The following is an 18,691-nucleotide window of genomic DNA, read 5'->3' on the forward strand; positions in this document are numbered from 1 at the left end:
GATTTTGGGAATAATTTGTGAATTGATGATACAACCACTTATTGGTTTTAATTATTAATTCGTTTGTCGAGGTTTAATTAAAGGTACTGATAGTGTAATTTGAATGAATAATGGATGTGATTATTAAATTGACAATATTAATTACTTAAGTATGATTGTGTCACTTGTTATTTATTATTGTGATCAATTACAGTATTGTTTGTAGTTTGGCATAACATGACATGATAATTAACAAAATGGTGAACTCACAAATTAAAAATAAAATATTTTAAAAATTAGCAAAGTAATACAAGTATAAATAATTGCTGTTGTACAAAATTGACAAAATTACTGAAGTGGTCATTTTCAAACCCCACCTAATTAATCATTTATCAATCAATGAAAGTGGAGCAACCATATACTACGATTAACAGTGTAATGTTAGTACAAAGTTTGTGATTTGTGTTTGTGGCCTTTGCTTTTGACCCATCTACGTCTGATCATCCCTGTTCAACAATATAATAATCATAATTATTAGAATATATTTTACATTATATGAAAAAAAAAAATACTAAATGGTTTGAATTATGATCGATGGGTGTTAAAAAGAAAACAAATAAATGAGGCCATGATGATGTCAAGGTGATATCATAAAAACATTTGGCTAGTAGTATGATAAATTATTCTCAATATTTAAATGATAAATATTTTCCAAACTATATCATTTTGCATCTTTACGTGTTCTTATGGGTTACTTTTACGAATAATTTTTAGAATATTACTACTAAAATATATCTTTAAACAATCAATTTTCAAATAATCAACGAACATAAACTGTGTATGTCATTACAACAGTTGATCAATTAGTTGGCCAAGTGATCTGAAATAGCTACCAATTGACCATCAAATCATCCCCACATCATGGATTACCGTGAACGTTAAAGATAGATCAAGATTATGAGTTTAATCTTCAATCACCTTAGCTTTTGTCTATCTTATTTAAGCAAATAGCTAGCTAGTACGGAGTATTATTTTACTTGGTCTGCTATTTAATTATTTATAATTTACGCGGTTTTATAGAAGTTTTTTTGGTTTTACTTGGTCCAAAAGCATAAGCAAAACTCACACTTAACAAGAAAAAACAAAGTTAAAGAAAGTCAAAAAAATAATGTAGCATCATCAAATGAGACAATAAAAGTCAAATTAAGGAGCACATAGTAAAATAAGTGAGCAATTAGTGAAAGTGTGTGGGAACCATGCCCAACAAACACAAAAGAATTTGAAAGAATGAAACCAAATAAGAATAAAAAGTGACCCAAAAAGAAGGTTAAATATAGTGCATTTGTAGTGGTGAGGGGTTATTAATAGGTCCTCCAAGGTTGACTTTTTAAGGTCTCGTGATGCCGAAATATAAGCCATAAAATAGGGTTTGCTGTGTTTAACCCATTTTTGGTGGGCCAAATCCTAAGCATAATAGTGTTTCCCACAAACTTGAAATTTGTGTTTACTATGCTCCAAATCTCTTTGCTTATATTCTTTCAAAAAAAAAAAAAAAAATCTCTTTGCTTATATAAAGTTGATTTTGGCTAATATCTTAGGACTAGTAGGTCACATTTAGTTTTTGAAAGAAATTAAAAGAAACATTTATAACACATTTATAATTAAAAAGAGTTGAAAACAGGTTTCATTGGATTTAAATACGCTCTATATGTGCTATAAAATTTTAAAATTTATACGACAATCATTTAAAATGACACATACAAAAACATTTTAGGTATTTTACGTATTTATGCAAATATCTAACTTACTAAGAATTGACGTATAGAATAAAGAACATTTATCAATTATGTTGGACTAATTAATTAAATAATTAATGTATTCTTTCTCTTTCTTGATATAGAAGGTGATTTCATATTGAGTAACAAAAAAAAAATACAAAATATCTCTCTATTTTAATTAAATTTGAAATAAAGAGACACACTAATATATACAGAGTATGTAAAATTCCGGCCTATTGCTCTATGAAAACTTCTTAACTACTCGAGTTTAGTGTTTTGAAAGTTACTATAGGTTTGATTTTGGGACACGGTAATATTTTAAAATTGTTATTAAGTTTATAATAGAGACTATCAATCTAATTCAAGGATATCTAACATTGGCTATATATTTTTGAAATCAATTAAAAACCTCCATCCCACTTTGTATACATATAAGAAAATCGACATTGATTTCTACTCTGATAAATATGCTATTAGTAACTAATTATACTTCGTATATCTTAAGTATACACATACCAATGCCTTGCATAAAATTATGCATTCTAGATAAATAAAAAATAAAAATAAAAGTTGTTAATAACCCTTTCAAGGATTAGACTACGCATTACTGTATCACTTTTAAAAAAGAAGGTTCTATCTTCTCCTTCTTACCTTACCTATTGTCTAGGAACAAGGGTCAACTTACCGACAATATAGTCTAGGTTTTTCTTCTTCTTTTTTTTCATTAACTAAGAATAATTACCTCCATATCAACCTAGAACAAGCTTGATATTGTTTAATAACGATGATTTATTGGAGCTTTGATCTACATTGTTAACAAGCTAGGTAATGAGAAGCCAAAATATACAAATTCTTACGTTAATGTTATTCAAATTTAGTTGTCACGTAACTCACGTTGTTATTTCAAATTATTCTATAAACCTTTTGAACTCCTAGTTAAACCATGAAAATTACTCAATTTAATATTTAGTATTAACTAATAAATTAAGCTCTGAAAAATACAATATATTACCTATAAATTCGGACAAAGGGAGTAAGAAATTATACCTATTATGTAACGGATCAGGACCAGTTGGAACAACTCTTTTACTATTTCCTACAAAACCTTCAAAATCAGATGAAGTAGTATTACTACTACAACGACTCTTAAAGTTGTCAACGTTAATCTCATCATTTGACACTCTTTCTTCTTGTTGTGGTTGTTTCTGATGAGTAGCGTGATCTACTACTGCTGCTGATCTCTCCATAAGTTGATATCTACCGCGACGACTTCCCAATACTTGTGTATGCAAACATGAAGTGATGCTGGCCAAGATCACTAACATGCACAAAACTCGACGATGGAGTAGATGAACAAGCATTATATTGTGCAATTGTGAGGAAGAATAGAAGGGAAAATGGGGTGACTAAAGGAGGGAAGTTATGAAGTAAAATATGGGGAAAAAATTGTGTGAAGAAAGTTAGAGGAATGATCAAACATAGTTAGAAGAAGGTAAGAATAGGTCAAAAATATTCTACTAGAGGAAGTGTTATAACAAAGTGTTTGAACATTTTGGGCGGTTAAGAATTGGAGTTATGACTCGAGACTTGCACAAATAATATTGGCCTAAAAGTCAAATCGGCTGTTTGTTGTTAAAAAGTATGATATGAAGTGTGTCGTGTGTCGTGTGTTTTTAAAGGATTTTCATTGTGCGAGGAAGTGAGCTATGGAACATAATTCCAAAGGTATATATGTTGTTCTGATTGACTGAACAGGACTGAACTGAATATTTTATGAGATAAGGAAATAAAGAATTGAACTCAACTGAACAGAATTGAAAATAAGATAAAGAGAGCAGGCCCTAAGTATTAATTTTTGTATTATATACTAAGTTCCTTTTTCTTCTTTTGAGAGATTATACCAAGTTCCTTTTAGTCATATCATTACAAAGAATAAAAGAAAACAAACTATTATCTCTGTAATACCTACTTCAGCTTGTATGACTATTATCACCCCTTATATCATTGACGAAGTAACTCCTTTAACACTGACCAAGTATATAACTATATATATCATCAAGTGAGATAACATTTTAATGACATATATAGTTATATATTAATTAAAGTAGTATTATTCACCTTAATACCAAGGTACCTTTTACTAATTATTCCAAACGAGTCCTCATGAGGTGTATATACATTTTTTTTGTGTTTAGAGAACGATAAGGACGGTTGATGAGAATCAATACCAAGATCACCTGGACCGAGAAGGCAGCTCTAACCATTCACTTGAGTTATTCCTCACTCTCTCATGAAGTCTTGAGGCATATATATTAATTAACTTATTATTCACCTTAATACCAAGGTTGCATATATAACAAGGTTGCACATGACATTTTAATACCAAGATTATTGCATCCAAAAAACAATCCATATTATTCACCTTAATTATATCACAAATTCTTATACAGCCATCCATTATAGGAGTTATTTCGTTAGTTTAATAGGGGTTACTTGGTCAGTGTTAAAACGATTACTTGGTCAGTATTAAAAGAGTTACTTCGTCAATGATATAAGGGGTTACTCGGTGAGTATTACAAATTTACAAGGATTATCAGCTGAACAATGTTACAAAAATTACTTTGTTTTTATAAGTACACAGTATGGTCAGCCACACACAAGACGGATTGTAATTATGTCACTACAAAAATTTGGCCTTTTAGCAACAGGTGAAATCCGTTGCTAATTGCTAAAAATCCGTCGCTGGGCGTAGCTAGCTACGGATTTATCAACGGAATCACTCTGTTGGTAAAAACCTTGTCGCTAAATGAATTTAGAGACGGAAAAAAAAATCCGTCGCTGGACTTAGCAACGGAAAAAAAAAACTCCGTCGCTGGATTTAGCAACGGAAAAAATAAATCCGTCGTTGGTTTTAGCAACGGAAACATAAATCTATCGCTAGCTTTAGCAACGGATTAAAAAATCCGTTTCTAGATTCAGCAACGGAAAAAAAAATCCGTTGCTAGATTCAGCAACGGAAAAAATATTTTGAATCTAAAAAAGAGCTGCTATTTGGGTCGACCTCACTCGGGTCAACCCGACTCGGCTTTCCATGTAACGCTCCTTGAATCTCCAATCGCAATATTACTGTTAGTAGGAGTCGAACTCGTGACCTCAATGTCAAATATTAAAACTCTTACCAACTATACCAAATATTATTTGTTTACTTTTACTCACATAATTGATAATAAATGAAAGAAATATTAGAGACGGAATTTAAAATCCGTCTCTAATTTAGAAACGGATTTTCAAATCTGTCTCTAATTTAGAGACGGATTTAAAAATCAGTTTCCAGTTTAGAGACGGATTGAAAATTCGTTTCTAGTTTAGAGATGAATTTAACTTACATAATTCGTCTCTAATGTAATATTTTAAATAATTAGTTTCAAAAATTATCTAGAGACGGAATAAAAAATTCGTTGCTCATATTAGCAACGGGAAAAAAAAAATTTCGTCTCTAACTTAGCGACGGAAAAAAAATCCGTTGCTAGATTCATCAACGGAAAAAAAATCCGTTGCTAATTTAGCAACGGGAAAAAAATCCGTTTCAATTTAGAGACGGATTTTCAATTCCGTTGCCAATTTAGCGACGGAATTTTTAATTCCATTTCTAAATTAGAAACGGATTTTTAAATTCCGTCTCTAAATAAATTTAGAGACGGATTTTTTGATTCCGTCTCTAATTTAAAAACGGATAAAATTCCGTTGCTAGAATTCCGTTTCTATATGGACATTTTTTTGTAGTGTGTACGCTTCCATTTTGCTTTTCACCAAGTCGTATGCAACCTTGGTTTTTTATAGCTTAGGTGGAATTGGGTTATAATCTAATAGTGCTGTGTTTTTAGATATTAATATGTCTATTTTATATAGTATTTTACCCTCGTCCCTTGGTCGTAATTAGTAGTGTTTTTGGCTCTTTAGAGCCACTTTTATTACTAATCGGTGTTTTCCAGTGTTTCCGTAGATTTGGTTGACTTTTGTAGGGATTTATGCTTTTGGAGTATTTTCCCGAGATATTTTGGAGCGATCACGAGCATTGGAGAAACACGACCACTTTTGGAGCCCAAGGTCGGCTAGAGCCATCGAGCCGGTGACTAAGGGCTCGGTGATTTGGATCATGAGGCATTTGGACCATGTATTCGAGACCCAAGAGGAAATATGGATTGGACCGAGAAATCTAGCCCAATCGAAGTCCATGCCTTGAAGGAGAAGACCGGGCCCGATCGGGCAAGCATAGACCCGATTGGGCGGATGCACGCAAGGGCAAGATGCGTGCTGGTGCGTGGCCCAAGGCGCGCCCGATCGTGCGAGGCTTAGCACGATCGGGCGGTGCTGTGAGAAGACCTGTGCGAGAAAAAAGACGGGCCCGATCGGGCGCGTGTTTCTGGAAGGGTCTTTTGACCAGCAATTAGTTTCTAATTAGGAGTAGTTTTTAGTTTTGTTTAAGTACGTTTTTAGGACGCTTAATGGAGAATTTCTTCTTCTTCTCCTCTTTACTCTTTCTTTACTCTCTTAATTATTCTCTTAGAATTCTCTCTCTAAACCTTTGTTCTTAACTCTTTCATTAATTCCAGATTACTTTTTGGTAACAATTTCTTCCCCTTTAACTTCAGTTATTTTATTTGCTTCCTTGATTATGCTTTTATTTATTTATTTGATTAGTTTAGTCATGATGATTTGTGAGTAGTTTAATTTCTAGGGTTTATGGGGATCTAATAAATAATATGAAGGGGTAATTTATTGTTGTTAATTATCAATGCTAGATAAATTTCCTATTGATTGATTTAATGATTTGTGACTAGATTAGGCCTATCTTTTATGCATGAGTTTGACAATATTGATTCAAGATTCGAGAGATGAGAATTGATGTTTAGGTCTAGTTTCAATAGGCAGGTTAATTTATAAATGGTTAAGTCAAGATTCGAGAGATGAGATTTAATACCGGTAGATTAATTCTGTGATTGTAATACGTAGCGAAAGCCCTTTACAATCTGGTTAATTGATGCATTGATGATTGACTATTATTGATTATTGATATTGCATGATAATTTCCTATTGAATTGTTTTAATGTTTTACAATTGCGGCTTGTAAAAGTATAGCAATATTAAATTGATGAATCGAGCAGATGTTAATTTGATATTAAAGGATATTTTCAATAAGAACTTAGATCTAGTAAATTGCGAGAGCGTGTTAGATCTATGTTGATTAATAAATTGCGAGAGCCTGTTAATCATGTTATTTATGCAATGTCAATGATTGATTACTATGTTTTACCCTGGAGTATTATTTATTGGTGAACCTATGCCCTAGATCCTTTTATATTTTGTTTTCTCCCTATTCCTATTCTTTGTAGTTTAGTTTCATACTCAAATATAAATATGGTTACTTAGATAATTTAGATTATAATAATTAATTAGGAGTAAAAAGACTTGTTTCCCTGTGGAGATCTACCTACTTCCCTATCTACTTTAGTTAGAGGATTTAGGTATTTACTTTTGATTAGGGGATACGACTTTACCCTGTCAGATATATTGATGACGTGGCTCAACTAATCTACCATTTATTTTTTATTTTTTATTTTTTTTGAAAAAAGTCATAAAGGACACTAAATTTCATTAATATAAGTCATACGACATCTACAATTGACAATGAACGATAATGAAAACGAATTGAACAAAATCAAACAAGAATTAATCGGGGAAGGGCTAAGAATCCAAATACATAAATATAACAATTCGGCATATTCTCGATTCGTTGTCTCATACAACTTTTTGTGTGGATCCGTCGTCGTTTCGCAATTTTGTGAGAAAGTAAATTCTTGTACTGATTCCGTAACCCGAATCCGAGCCACAATCAATAGTAACCCCGCACAATCGGAGACCAAATTAAGCACAAATAAAATCTTGTCTTTCGAAGGAATACGAAAAACCTTGTCTTTCGAAGGAGATCGAAAAAATCTTGTCTTTCGAAGGAGATAAACCCTTTCTTTCGAGGGAGACATTATTGTAACTTAAAACAAAGAAAAGGAGGCTAGGGTTTTTTTTTTACATACCTAAGTTTTTTTTTTTTACCTAATTTTAGGGTCTTTTAGAATCTTTTCAAAGCATGCATATTTGAGAGCTTTAAGTAAACAGATTTTATTGAATTTTGAGAATACAAATTTTAACAAGCAAACTACTTAACTACTTATAAAAAAATAAAATAATAATTAAAAAAAATTAAAAAAAAAAAAAAAAAAAAACTACTTAACAGTAAAATTTTAATTGGGAACTTCCTATTCTAACGCATAGAATAATAAACCTACTAGTCAAGTGTATATTAGCCTGATATATAGCATCCTAATTACTGCTGATAATCAGCACATATTACTCCATACTAAATATTAGTGATTAACTTTGAATTAATCATTCATTCAACATCGATCACTATATAATAATATCTTTAAATTCTCTTCCTAAAACCAAAAAAATAAATATTCATCAGATCTGATTTAAGTAGTTTTGAGTAGGGGTTAATATTGTGCATTATAGGTTTTTATATTGTCTTTGTGGCTCATTCAAACAAAAAATGAATCAATGGCGAACTAAGTCAGCACATATAAAATCTAGTGTCCTCTTGATTATAATTTTTGTATCTTTTGTTGGGTGGATGTTTTTCTTATGTAGTTTATTGGTGTTACTTTTAGACGAAAATGAACACTACGATGGTATTAAACAAGTCTTCGGTGGCATGAGCTACACACCCCGCTGCATCATTGCCGGCATCAACCTTGTGCTCTATATATTTGTTTATTCGTTATTCCATTTGTTCATTAATGCCTTAAAATGTTTGATGGATTGTGAGGTTAACGGTCGAAATTTTACGTTATTCTACTTTTGGTTGCAGTTTATAAGTATTTATACTTTTCGATCAACTATCGAAATTACGAAAGAATCGAAATTCATTGGAATATTAAGCTTGCCTATTATGAGTTTTTGTGGGGCGGAATTTAATAGGATTCGAGGATTGTGTATTGGAAAGTCAATTCCAGACTACGGATATTTCACGTTTGTGATGGCAGCTTCAGTTTGCACTGCATATTATATGTATCGATTCGAATCAACAACTCGTTTTTTGATTGTGCTATCGACTTGTGTTATCCTCACTTTTTTATATGGCAATTATTTCAATGCTAGTGATGAACACGCCGACGACCCCCTAGGAGATCAAAGTGTACCATCAACTTTCTTTAGAGATTCAATGATGTCTTTCTAGCTATGGTGATAGATCAAGTTACCCTAGCCCTAACTAGAAAATTATCCAAAATTTATAATACGTACAATTTATAGTTGTTCATATGTACTTCTTCGCATATGATTAGAGTTATTCAAACATATAACTTTATTAATAACTAGTTGAATCTTGTGTGTTGCACGGCTTAAATAGATATTATTTGTTTAAAATAGTTGTCAATATTCTGTGTTTGAAAAAGGTGAATATTTTTTAATTTGAAGAATATATGTGACTAATATAAGTTCAAGAACTATCACCATAGTTTCTTTTTTTTTTTTTTTGAGAAAAAACTATCACCATAGTTTCACTATACTAGTAACATATATTATTCAAATATATTTTTTAATTTGAAGAACACCTCCTTTTGTATGTCCCCGGTTTACAATAATTTTATTGTACATCGAACATTTTTGCGAAAAGTGACCCTTTTTCTTTATAAAAGTGACCCTTTTATTACAAAAGTGACCTATATTTTCACAAAAGTGATTTTTTTTTTCCACAAAAACAGAGTATCAAAATAAAAAATAAAAAATAAACACAAAATGCAAAAGTTAACCCAATGGCTCTACTTTCATCCCATATCTTTATCTCTCCTCAAAAGTAAACATTTCCACCATTAATAAGCCTTCAAATTCTCTCTCCTCCATCAAACCCTCAACCCCCTTCTCCCTCTCTGTTACCAACTACAAGTCCTCATATTTTTCCCTTCAACGTTGTCGTCATTAGGGATGGCAATAGATCTGGACCCGACCCAGATCCGTGGATCCAGATCCGTTTTCCACGGATCTGGGTTTTCAAATTTTGGACCCGACGGATCCGGGTCCTGTTGACAAAAACGGATCTGGATCTAGGTCTTTTTATTTTATTTATTTATTTATTTATTTTATTTTTTGTTGTTGTTGTTGTTGTAAGTACTCTGATTTATTTGATACATTTTGGGAATAACTTATACTTTGTAGTTGTTATTCCTTTAATTTACTCAACAACCCTATATAATCTCGTTAACCCTTTTATCACACAAAATTTACACGTTTTCATGCTTTCAAAATTTATCCCACGATAAAAATAAATTGTAACCAGTACCATGTACATGAATACAAGATAACAAAATAAACTACATAAAATAGTAAAATACTACGTAAACAAGTCAATAGTTACACGAAACTTTAATCAAGTCTAATTGAACATATAGATTGAAAACAAAACTAGCAATGCAATTAAAGTAGCTCATTCATACAAATTAAATTACGGAGTAATCATTTAAATTACATAGCCATAACACATAACTAATACGAGTAGAATATATTACATAGGGAATTAGGGAGTACATCAATCTCTTTCATCTTCAATCTCAATATATTTAGAAACTCCTCCTTGACCTTGGCGTTGACGGTTGTTGACCTTGCTCCAAGTCAAACGACCTAAAACGTTGAAAATTGCCTGGTCTTGCTGTTGTAAATGCTTCTCCTTCTCCTTGAATTTCTTGCTGTTGTTGGTGGGGCATCTACATAAATAATAAATCAAGACTATATTATTTTACTATTCTTCCAAATACATATAGTTTTCATGGTGTTGGAGCATCAAAAAATTCCGTGACTCCGGGTCAATAGAAGAGGCCGGTATTACTTCATAAAATATATCATCCCTTTTATTACCAATTCTATTTATATGATAAAACTCATTCTCATGAATTCCGTTGGTTTTTCTTTGATCAACTTCTTGTTGGGTTAAACGTTTATTAATATTTTCTGCCCTACATCTAAAACGAATTATTTCTTTTGTAGGATCATCATAAGTTAATTTTGCAAAATAGTAGTATAATAGTAAAATAACAAAAAATGCTATTAAGGTGAAATAATCACTTACTCCAGTTGGTTCACATTGAACCAAATTTGTAAAAATACTAAAAACGGCCGATGATGTACAAGCAACAATCCAAAATCAGTTTTTGATTGCAAGCTTACGTGAACACAAAAACCCCAGCACATTAGCATAAATCCTATAAAATAACTTTCTACTTCATGTGCTTTAAAAGCACTAGGTATAACCGAAAGAAATATAGAGATTACAAATATAAATACTTTGATGTCTTTCGAATCATTTATAAGCTTAACAATAGAATTTTTTCCCGAAGATCTTAAGGTGACAAATAAAACGGTGATTAAAATAGAAAACAATACAATACTTAAGTATAAAAAGAATAACCTTAATGATCGGGAATTTGTTAACATTTTGTTCTTTGCTTTTGTAGCCCACTCTTTGAGTACTAAAAGAACCACATTTTGTAAGATAATATTGCTTTGAATAATAAGATGAGAATGAGGAAAAAGAGAAGAACAAAAACAAGAAAAGAAGTTTGAATGATAAATAATAAAGAAGAAGAGAAGAAAATTGAAGGAGTTATATTTTATAGTACATACTTTGTATTAAATGTTGGGTACCATACACCCTGAGACTTTTATTTCGTAAGTTAGATGGTATTCGATACGTTGTGAATGTTTTTTAAAGAGGATTTAATTTATCTTATACTTTTTTAAAAAAACAAAGCCTACAAGGTTTACTCATTCATTAGTAGGAAGATCATAGTCCAAAATAGGAACAATACAATCGGGAAAATTTGACAACCACACTCTACTACCTGGCACCCACGGCAAGCAATGAGCTAATACGTGCGTCACCTTATTACGATATCCCTTTACCTATCAAAAAAATAATACCATCAAACACACTGACCAAAATTATCATTTGAACAAATTATACAACACTAGTGTAAGTGAACGAATAGTATGGAGGGTTACTACGTACTAAATTACTATAGTACGGAGTAATCAAGTTTTAATTGTGACTGTAATCATTTTCATCCTCAATCAATATAATTGTTGGCTAAGATTCTAAGACCATCACATATGACATGCATACTAGGAGTATTTGATATTAAATTTTACGTCTATGTCATATCACGCTAAGAATTTAATTAAATAAGTTAAATGGTTTGCCTCAATAAAAATAAGTTAGATGGTATTCTATACGTTGCAACTGTTTAAGCAAATTCCAATCTTCCATGATGGGTGAACTTTGTATCGTACTATGGCTTAAAAAAAATGTACTGTATATACAACTAGGTTAGTTTCCGTGTCATGCACGGTAATTTTTAATAATTATTATTAAACTATTATTATAATAAGTTTTTATAAAGCAAAAAAAAAAATCTAAAATTATTGACAAATTTTGAGCAAAATAAAGGATTACGTAAGATATGTTAGATATAAAACGATGTTGAAAATTAGTAAAAAGGAATTCACAAATTGTGAGTTAAGAAATTTAATAACTAAAATATATGTCAAATCTTTTTTATTTTAAGTAATTATATCGTATAAGACTAGAGAATTATTTTTGTAAATAAATTTTGTTTCTTTAATTAAATTTTATTCAAAAAAAAAATTAAGGACACACCAGAAAATTGCTGGTGTGTCTTTTAGTATATAAGTTATTGATCTTAAGTATAGGCATGAAGCCATGAAGTAACCTTGAATAATATGGAGTTATATTTTTTATATATATAAAATAAAATTAAATAAAAACTTTACTAGTATAAAAAAGAACTAAATTTATCTTATACTTGAATAGTTGTATATAATTAAATATGGACAAAAGTTCAACAACTCAATTTCTACATTAAGACAACACGCAAACCATTTCCTAGACTAGACAACCAAAGATTAAGGAAATGGATTCTGAATTTATAGTGGTGCATTTATTCTACTTCATAGTTCATACAGTATAATATTTTACTTTCCTTAATTGTACATTTGTGCCAATGGACTAATGGAGGCAGACCTTGAAAATAACAACTTTGTAATTGGTCCATTGAGTCATAGTATGATTGTATGGAGTATTTGATTTCTACCAATGTCAACTTTAAGTAAAGACATTATAATCTCAACTCCCATTTTCAAAACATGCGTAAACAATCTAGCTAGCTGCCTTTACAATGTCTTCTTTGATCATCAAAACTATGACAGTCTTCTACAAAATATATATACTGTGATAAAATAAGGCTACATATATAAAGGAAATTTGCGACACCGTGAGTGATTTCCTAGTTTATTTTCCTAGTTGGTACGAAAGAAATAAATTAAATATCCATCTATTCGTTGTTTTATTTCTTTAAAAAAAATTGAGTTGTCGTTTGACTGTTAATGTTCTTTGGTGCGCTGTATATTATTCTTTGACAAAAGTTTGTGAATGAATGTGTTGTTATGGCGCCCTTCTCTCATCAAACCAATAATACCACATTAAACACATTGAACAAAATTATCATTTGACAAAAGTTTAAGTGAATGAATGTGTTGTTATGGACACAACAATTAGCCCACTATATTAAATAAATAAATAAAATAAAATGCAGGCAACCTTATTACCTCATACTCTAATTAAGGAAGACATAAGTCAATTTAATACTCTATGTTAAATATATATCTTGCAGATATTATATATATCTTGTAGATATTTAACACTCTAATCTACGTATATCAATCTCGTTTAGTGCTCCTATGATTTTGTTTAGAAAATTTAGGGTATAGTTATTGCGTGCTAAAGCTTTAGTATGTTGAAATAAGTTATGCTGTGTTGGAAATCAATTTTCGAGACGTTAGGATTGAATAATCATCCGCAAAGACATCATGAATCAAAAAAGAAGTCTGGAACACTTTCTTAAATTACAAATGTCAGCATATATATGAACACGAAACACCTACCCCACAACAAGACTAAAACGTCTTTAATATTACTCCGTACCATATTACCGCGTAAGTAGCGTAACTTATTGTGAATTTGTGACTTTGCGAGGGAACTGGTTATTGGACGGGTCAGGTCAGGGTCGGTTGCTGGTCGAGTCATATTTTATAAGGTCAATATTGGATCGGGTCAATGTGGGTCATGGGTTAATAACGGGTTGATAATGGACGGACATATAAAATATCAATTAAAATAAATATTGGACAAAGCAATTATTAAGTATATATGAATACAAATTTACCTATGTAATTATTTTTTACATTATCTATCTTCTTTATAAGTTAAATTGAAAAAACATTTTGGCTCTATATTAACTCTACCCAATAAGGGCTTTGTCCATAAAAAAAAACCTTTTAAGCTTGGCCTTGACCCTATTATCATTGGGTTACCCTATCCAATAACAAGCTCTAGTGAGCAATAAAAGTGGAATCAATCTATTTAGTAAAATATTACTCGATTATCATATAACAAGTGATAAACCTTGCAAAGACTTGAGTTAACTAGCATAACCCCTTTTAATTAGAGCACCAACCTTAATGCCATTGCACATCTCCATCGTAACCTTAATACTAAAGCGTCATTTAGTTGGACTTAATGTCTGAGGTTATTGTAATTTTGTAGACATCTAGATTAAAATTTGATGACACAATGTGATAAATGAAATTATCAATGGTACCCTTGTGGTTTTGGCTTTTATCAATGGTACACTTCATTAAACTTTCATTATCAGTGGTACCCTTATACTTTACCCTTAATTACTACAGTAATCTCAATGTTAAACAAACGTTAAGTATGTTTAATTAGGAGGGTAAATGGGTTGGGGAACGCGAAAAGACTTCAATGCCCCTTTTATTTCTCCCTCCAAAAATCCCAACATTTTTCCCTTCTTTTATTTCTTTCCAATTTCCTATATAACCCTCACCCCTCTCTTCCCTGTTTCCATTAATTTCTGAAAAAAAATTTCTTTTTTTCTCTACTCTACAGTTTTGTCAAGGGTTTCAAGGGTTTTATAGTAATGGCTTCTTCTGGAAGGGCTTCATCTTCAAGCAATTTGAATGGGGGAGTTACATGGTTTAGAGCCATGAATTGCAATTGTGAACCACCAAGAGTTGCGGATATTAGGTTTTCAAACTCAATTGCGAATCCTAGAAGGCCATATTATAAGTGTAGGGTATGTGAATTCTTTATGTGGGTAAGTGAAGACCAAATTTCAAGGGACATAGGAGGGAGGCAAGGATCCATGGCAGAAGTAGGCCAAGTTCATGCATTAAGGGCAGAATTTACAGAGTTTATGCACAAGACTGATGAATTTGCTGATTTCGTGTACATGGTTGTGAAATTAGTTGTAGTGATGTCTTTGGTGTTGTTGATTGTGGCTTTAAAATAGTAGCCTTTTTAAGATATTGGTTTGAAAATGATATACTGAAATTCTAGTTGACATTAATGGAAGTTGGTTATTTTCGTGTTATATTGCATTTTATGTCTTTAGTTTACTGTTTTGAGAGAGCACAAAAATAAGCAAATAATTACTAACATATTCACATAAATATGCAAACAAGTCATGCTGTATTGCTTCCCAAAAAAGCAGCTAGTTCTGCTAAGTACTTTAAAGAAATGTATCTTGCATTAATAAGCAAATAAGTACTAGCATTCACAGCTAAGTACTTTCCCAAAAAAAAAAGACAAGTTCTTGCATCAATAAAAACTGGTAAAACATGTTCAAAAACTGATTCATTACATCAAAGTCAGTCCTAATAGCCTAATGTTGCAGCATCCAAACAGATGTCAGGGTGACTAGGACAAGTCCTGTGGTTGGCTAGCCAACTGTGAAGAAGAGATCTCTGTTGCAGCAGACATAGCTCTAGCCTCCTTAGCTGCATTTGACTGATCTCTTGATCTTGTGTTCCTAACAACCATTGCCTTCACTGACTCCAACTCCTTTCTAGTCAAACCACCCTTGCAAGTTACTTTGTTGTGGCCTAAATTCCCACAGTTGCTGCATCTGACTGTTCTAGACCTCTTCCCTGGTTGGTCTTCACCCTCTTCTCTTTTCCTGTTTCTACTTGGCCTTCCTACACCTCTCTTCATTTTTGGTGGGTAGATGTGCTGAGGGTGGGTAGCATCAACAGGTGGCCATTGACTTGAATCAGGAATTGGGTGAATCACAAAATTGTACACTTGCTTGTAGGTTCTAGCAGAGTACCATGAGCTCACATAATTGTGGGGATCAACTTTGGCATGTAGCATTGCCCTCACTGCATGTCTGCATGGTATATCAGACAGCTGCCAAGCCCCACATGAGCATATTTTTTGGTTTAGGCTTAGAGGGAACTGGGACCTCCCCTCATGTATCTCATATTCACCTGGACTTGACTGGAAGGCTCTGCAGGTAGAGGTTGCTTTGCTAATGTCCCTGACCAACTTTGCAATTTTGGGGCATAAGTCATTATCCTCCCAGCCTTGTGCTCTTTCATGCCTTGAAGCAATCCTCACCATACACACTCTTCTAATCCCTTCCAATCAACCATATAAGATGCATAAGTAAATCTAACCATAAGAGTTGTGTCTTAACTGAAAAAAAATAAAAATAAATAAATAAATAAAAATAAAAATAAAAAAAGTATACCTTCAAGAAGTGTCAAAACAGGTCTGCACCTGTCAACTCCCAAAGTGGAGTTAAAACTCTCCACAAAGTTAGAGGTGTTTAAGTCATTGCATACATTAGGATCAAATTTGTGCTTGCTCCATTTTGATTGATCACCTAAGTTTGCAAGCCACACCATAACATCCTCTCCTCCTTCCTTCTGTAATCTCTCCATTGCTTTCCTGAAAGTGAACTTGTTGGTTGCATTGCATGCCCTCCAGAATAGTGTGTACATCAAAGGGCCTGGGAATTCTTTCTTGTAGTTCCTGTTCAAGTGTCTGCAGCAGTATCTCCTCTTGGCATCAGGCCATACATCTTTTAGGGCTAGATCAACCCCCTGTTAATGCAAGTAATGTTAGTGCAAGTACTATATTACAAATATAATGTTAGTGCAAGTAATATAATGCAAGTAATATAATGCTAATAGTGTTAGTGTAAGTAAAATGTTTACCTTTTGTCTGTCAGATATAATTGTCCAATGTTGCCTGTTGGATTGCTTCACTATGTTGTACAGATGCCAGAAGAAGTAAGACCAACTTTCCTTGTCTTCAACACTCACAATGGCAAATGCTATTGGGTAAATTTCATTGTTGCCATCTAACCCAACTGCAGACAAGAGGATTCCACCATAATTTCCCTTTAGATGAGCCCCATCAACTCCAATTAAGGGTCTGCAAGCAGCCAGAAAACCCTTCCATTGCCCAGCAAAACTGATAAACACACTTGTAAACAAATTCACTCAAGGAATGCTCTCACTAAGCTGCCATGCTACAAATGCCTTTGACTCAGGATTAGTCTGGCAAATCATGTCAGCATATCTTGGCATCAATGAGTAGGACTCATCATGTCCACCAAACAGCTCTTGAATCACATACCTTTTCAGCCTATATAAGGAAGCTTGTTTCATATATATCCCATACCTCTGAAACAACAATTCATTCAATGCTTTTCCTAGAATATCAGGGGCAGCCCTAATATCTTCCATTACTTTTGGGGCAGCCCATTTCACAGTACATATAGGATTATATGTTTACAAGCCCCTACAGCTGTGTACATCTGGCCATATTTTCTTGATAGCCCAAGTTTTTCCATCAATTAACCTACTGGCATGCAGCCTCCACTCACAACATTCAGCATAGCATGTCACTGTGTATCTGGTGTTATCTGCAGCTACAACATTCAGAGCAAAACCTTCCTGGACTGCATAATCCTTCAAAGTCTCCCTTAAGTGTGCCTTGTCTATGAACAGCATCCAAGGTCTAAGAACAATCTTCCCAAACCCCAAATCCTCATACATTTCACCATCACCATAAAGTTGTTTGAAGTAATTATCATCATCTATGAATCCAGACCAGAACCCCTGCTCCTAGTTGTCTTCAATGTGGGGAAGTTGTCCTATGTCTTCCCTCTCATCTGCTGGCACATCACCATCTGGGATCACCTCACCATTTGAATCATCAAGCTCATCTCCAAAACCTCCACCATCAGCATCCTCACTTGACTCACTTGAATCACTAGAATCACTAGGATCATCCCCACCATCACCATCACCATCAAAAATGACTTGTCTTCTAGCAGTTGGTTGACTACCTTCCCCACTCTCATTTGGCTTATGCAACTCTCTACCCTTACCCTTAACCCATAGCCCTTTCCTAACAGCTGTACTCTTAGGCATTTTTCTACCAAAAAGTGTGGGATTAGTGGTTGGATTTGGATCTCTTGTGTTTAGACTATTTGAGAGTACAGTGGTGGGTTGCTTGGTATTAGTTTAAATAGGGGAAAACCTAGGGCTTCTCCTAACAGGTAGTGTCTTAAAGACAGTGTGTGGGGAAATGGGAGATGGGGGTAACTTCTCACCACCAAAAACTAATAACTTACTCTTACCCTTACCATTGTCCTTGCCCTTTGCCTTGCCCTTTTTCCCACTTCCCTTTGCTTTATCACCAGAAAAACCACCTACATCTTCTCCCTCAGCCTTATCTTGACACTTACCCTTACCCTTTTCCTTGTCCATGTACTTTTTAAACTCCTTTCTCCCCCTTCTGTACTCTTTTTCAATCTTCTTAGCACTATTTTGTTCATACAGGTCTTCAATATCCATAAAAGTAGCATCTGGGTCATAGTTTATAATCCTAGGGTCAGACTGAAGGGTTAACAGAAGAGACAGGGCTTGTTGGTTGA

The 18,691-nt window shown here is 32.9% G+C and overlaps 2 protein-coding genes across 2 annotated transcripts; both read right to left on the bottom strand.

Annotated features, from left to right (window-relative positions):
• Positions 1 to 252: 252 nt before the first annotated feature.
• Positions 253 to 3,399, bottom strand: LOC110708999. Its single transcript, XM_021887225.1, has 2 exons — positions 2,805 to 3,399; positions 253 to 485 (listed from the first exon to the last, which is right to left on the bottom strand). The coding sequence occupies exons 1-2, from the start codon at positions 3,116 to 3,118 to the stop codon at positions 470 to 472; spliced, it is 330 nt and encodes a 109-aa protein (XP_021742917.1). The 5' UTR covers positions 3,119 to 3,399; the 3' UTR covers positions 253 to 469.
• A 12,261-nt stretch (positions 3,400 to 15,660) lies between these two features.
• LOC110708933 lies at positions 15,661 to 17,807 on the bottom strand. The gene is made up of 5 exons (XM_021887161.1): positions 17,565 to 17,807; positions 17,289 to 17,432; positions 16,962 to 17,201; positions 16,493 to 16,847; positions 15,661 to 16,379 (listed from the first exon to the last, which is right to left on the bottom strand). The coding sequence occupies exons 1-5, from the start codon at positions 17,805 to 17,807 to the stop codon at positions 15,661 to 15,663; spliced, it is 1,701 nt and encodes a 566-aa protein (XP_021742853.1).
• Between the last annotated feature and the right edge of the window lie 884 nt (positions 17,808 to 18,691).

This window comes from Chenopodium quinoa, unplaced genomic scaffold (assembly GCF_001683475.1).
Source record: "Chenopodium quinoa cultivar QQ74 unplaced genomic scaffold, ASM168347v1, whole genome shotgun sequence".
In the NCBI taxonomy this organism is placed as follows: domain Eukaryota; kingdom Viridiplantae; phylum Streptophyta; class Magnoliopsida; order Caryophyllales; family Amaranthaceae; genus Chenopodium; species Chenopodium quinoa.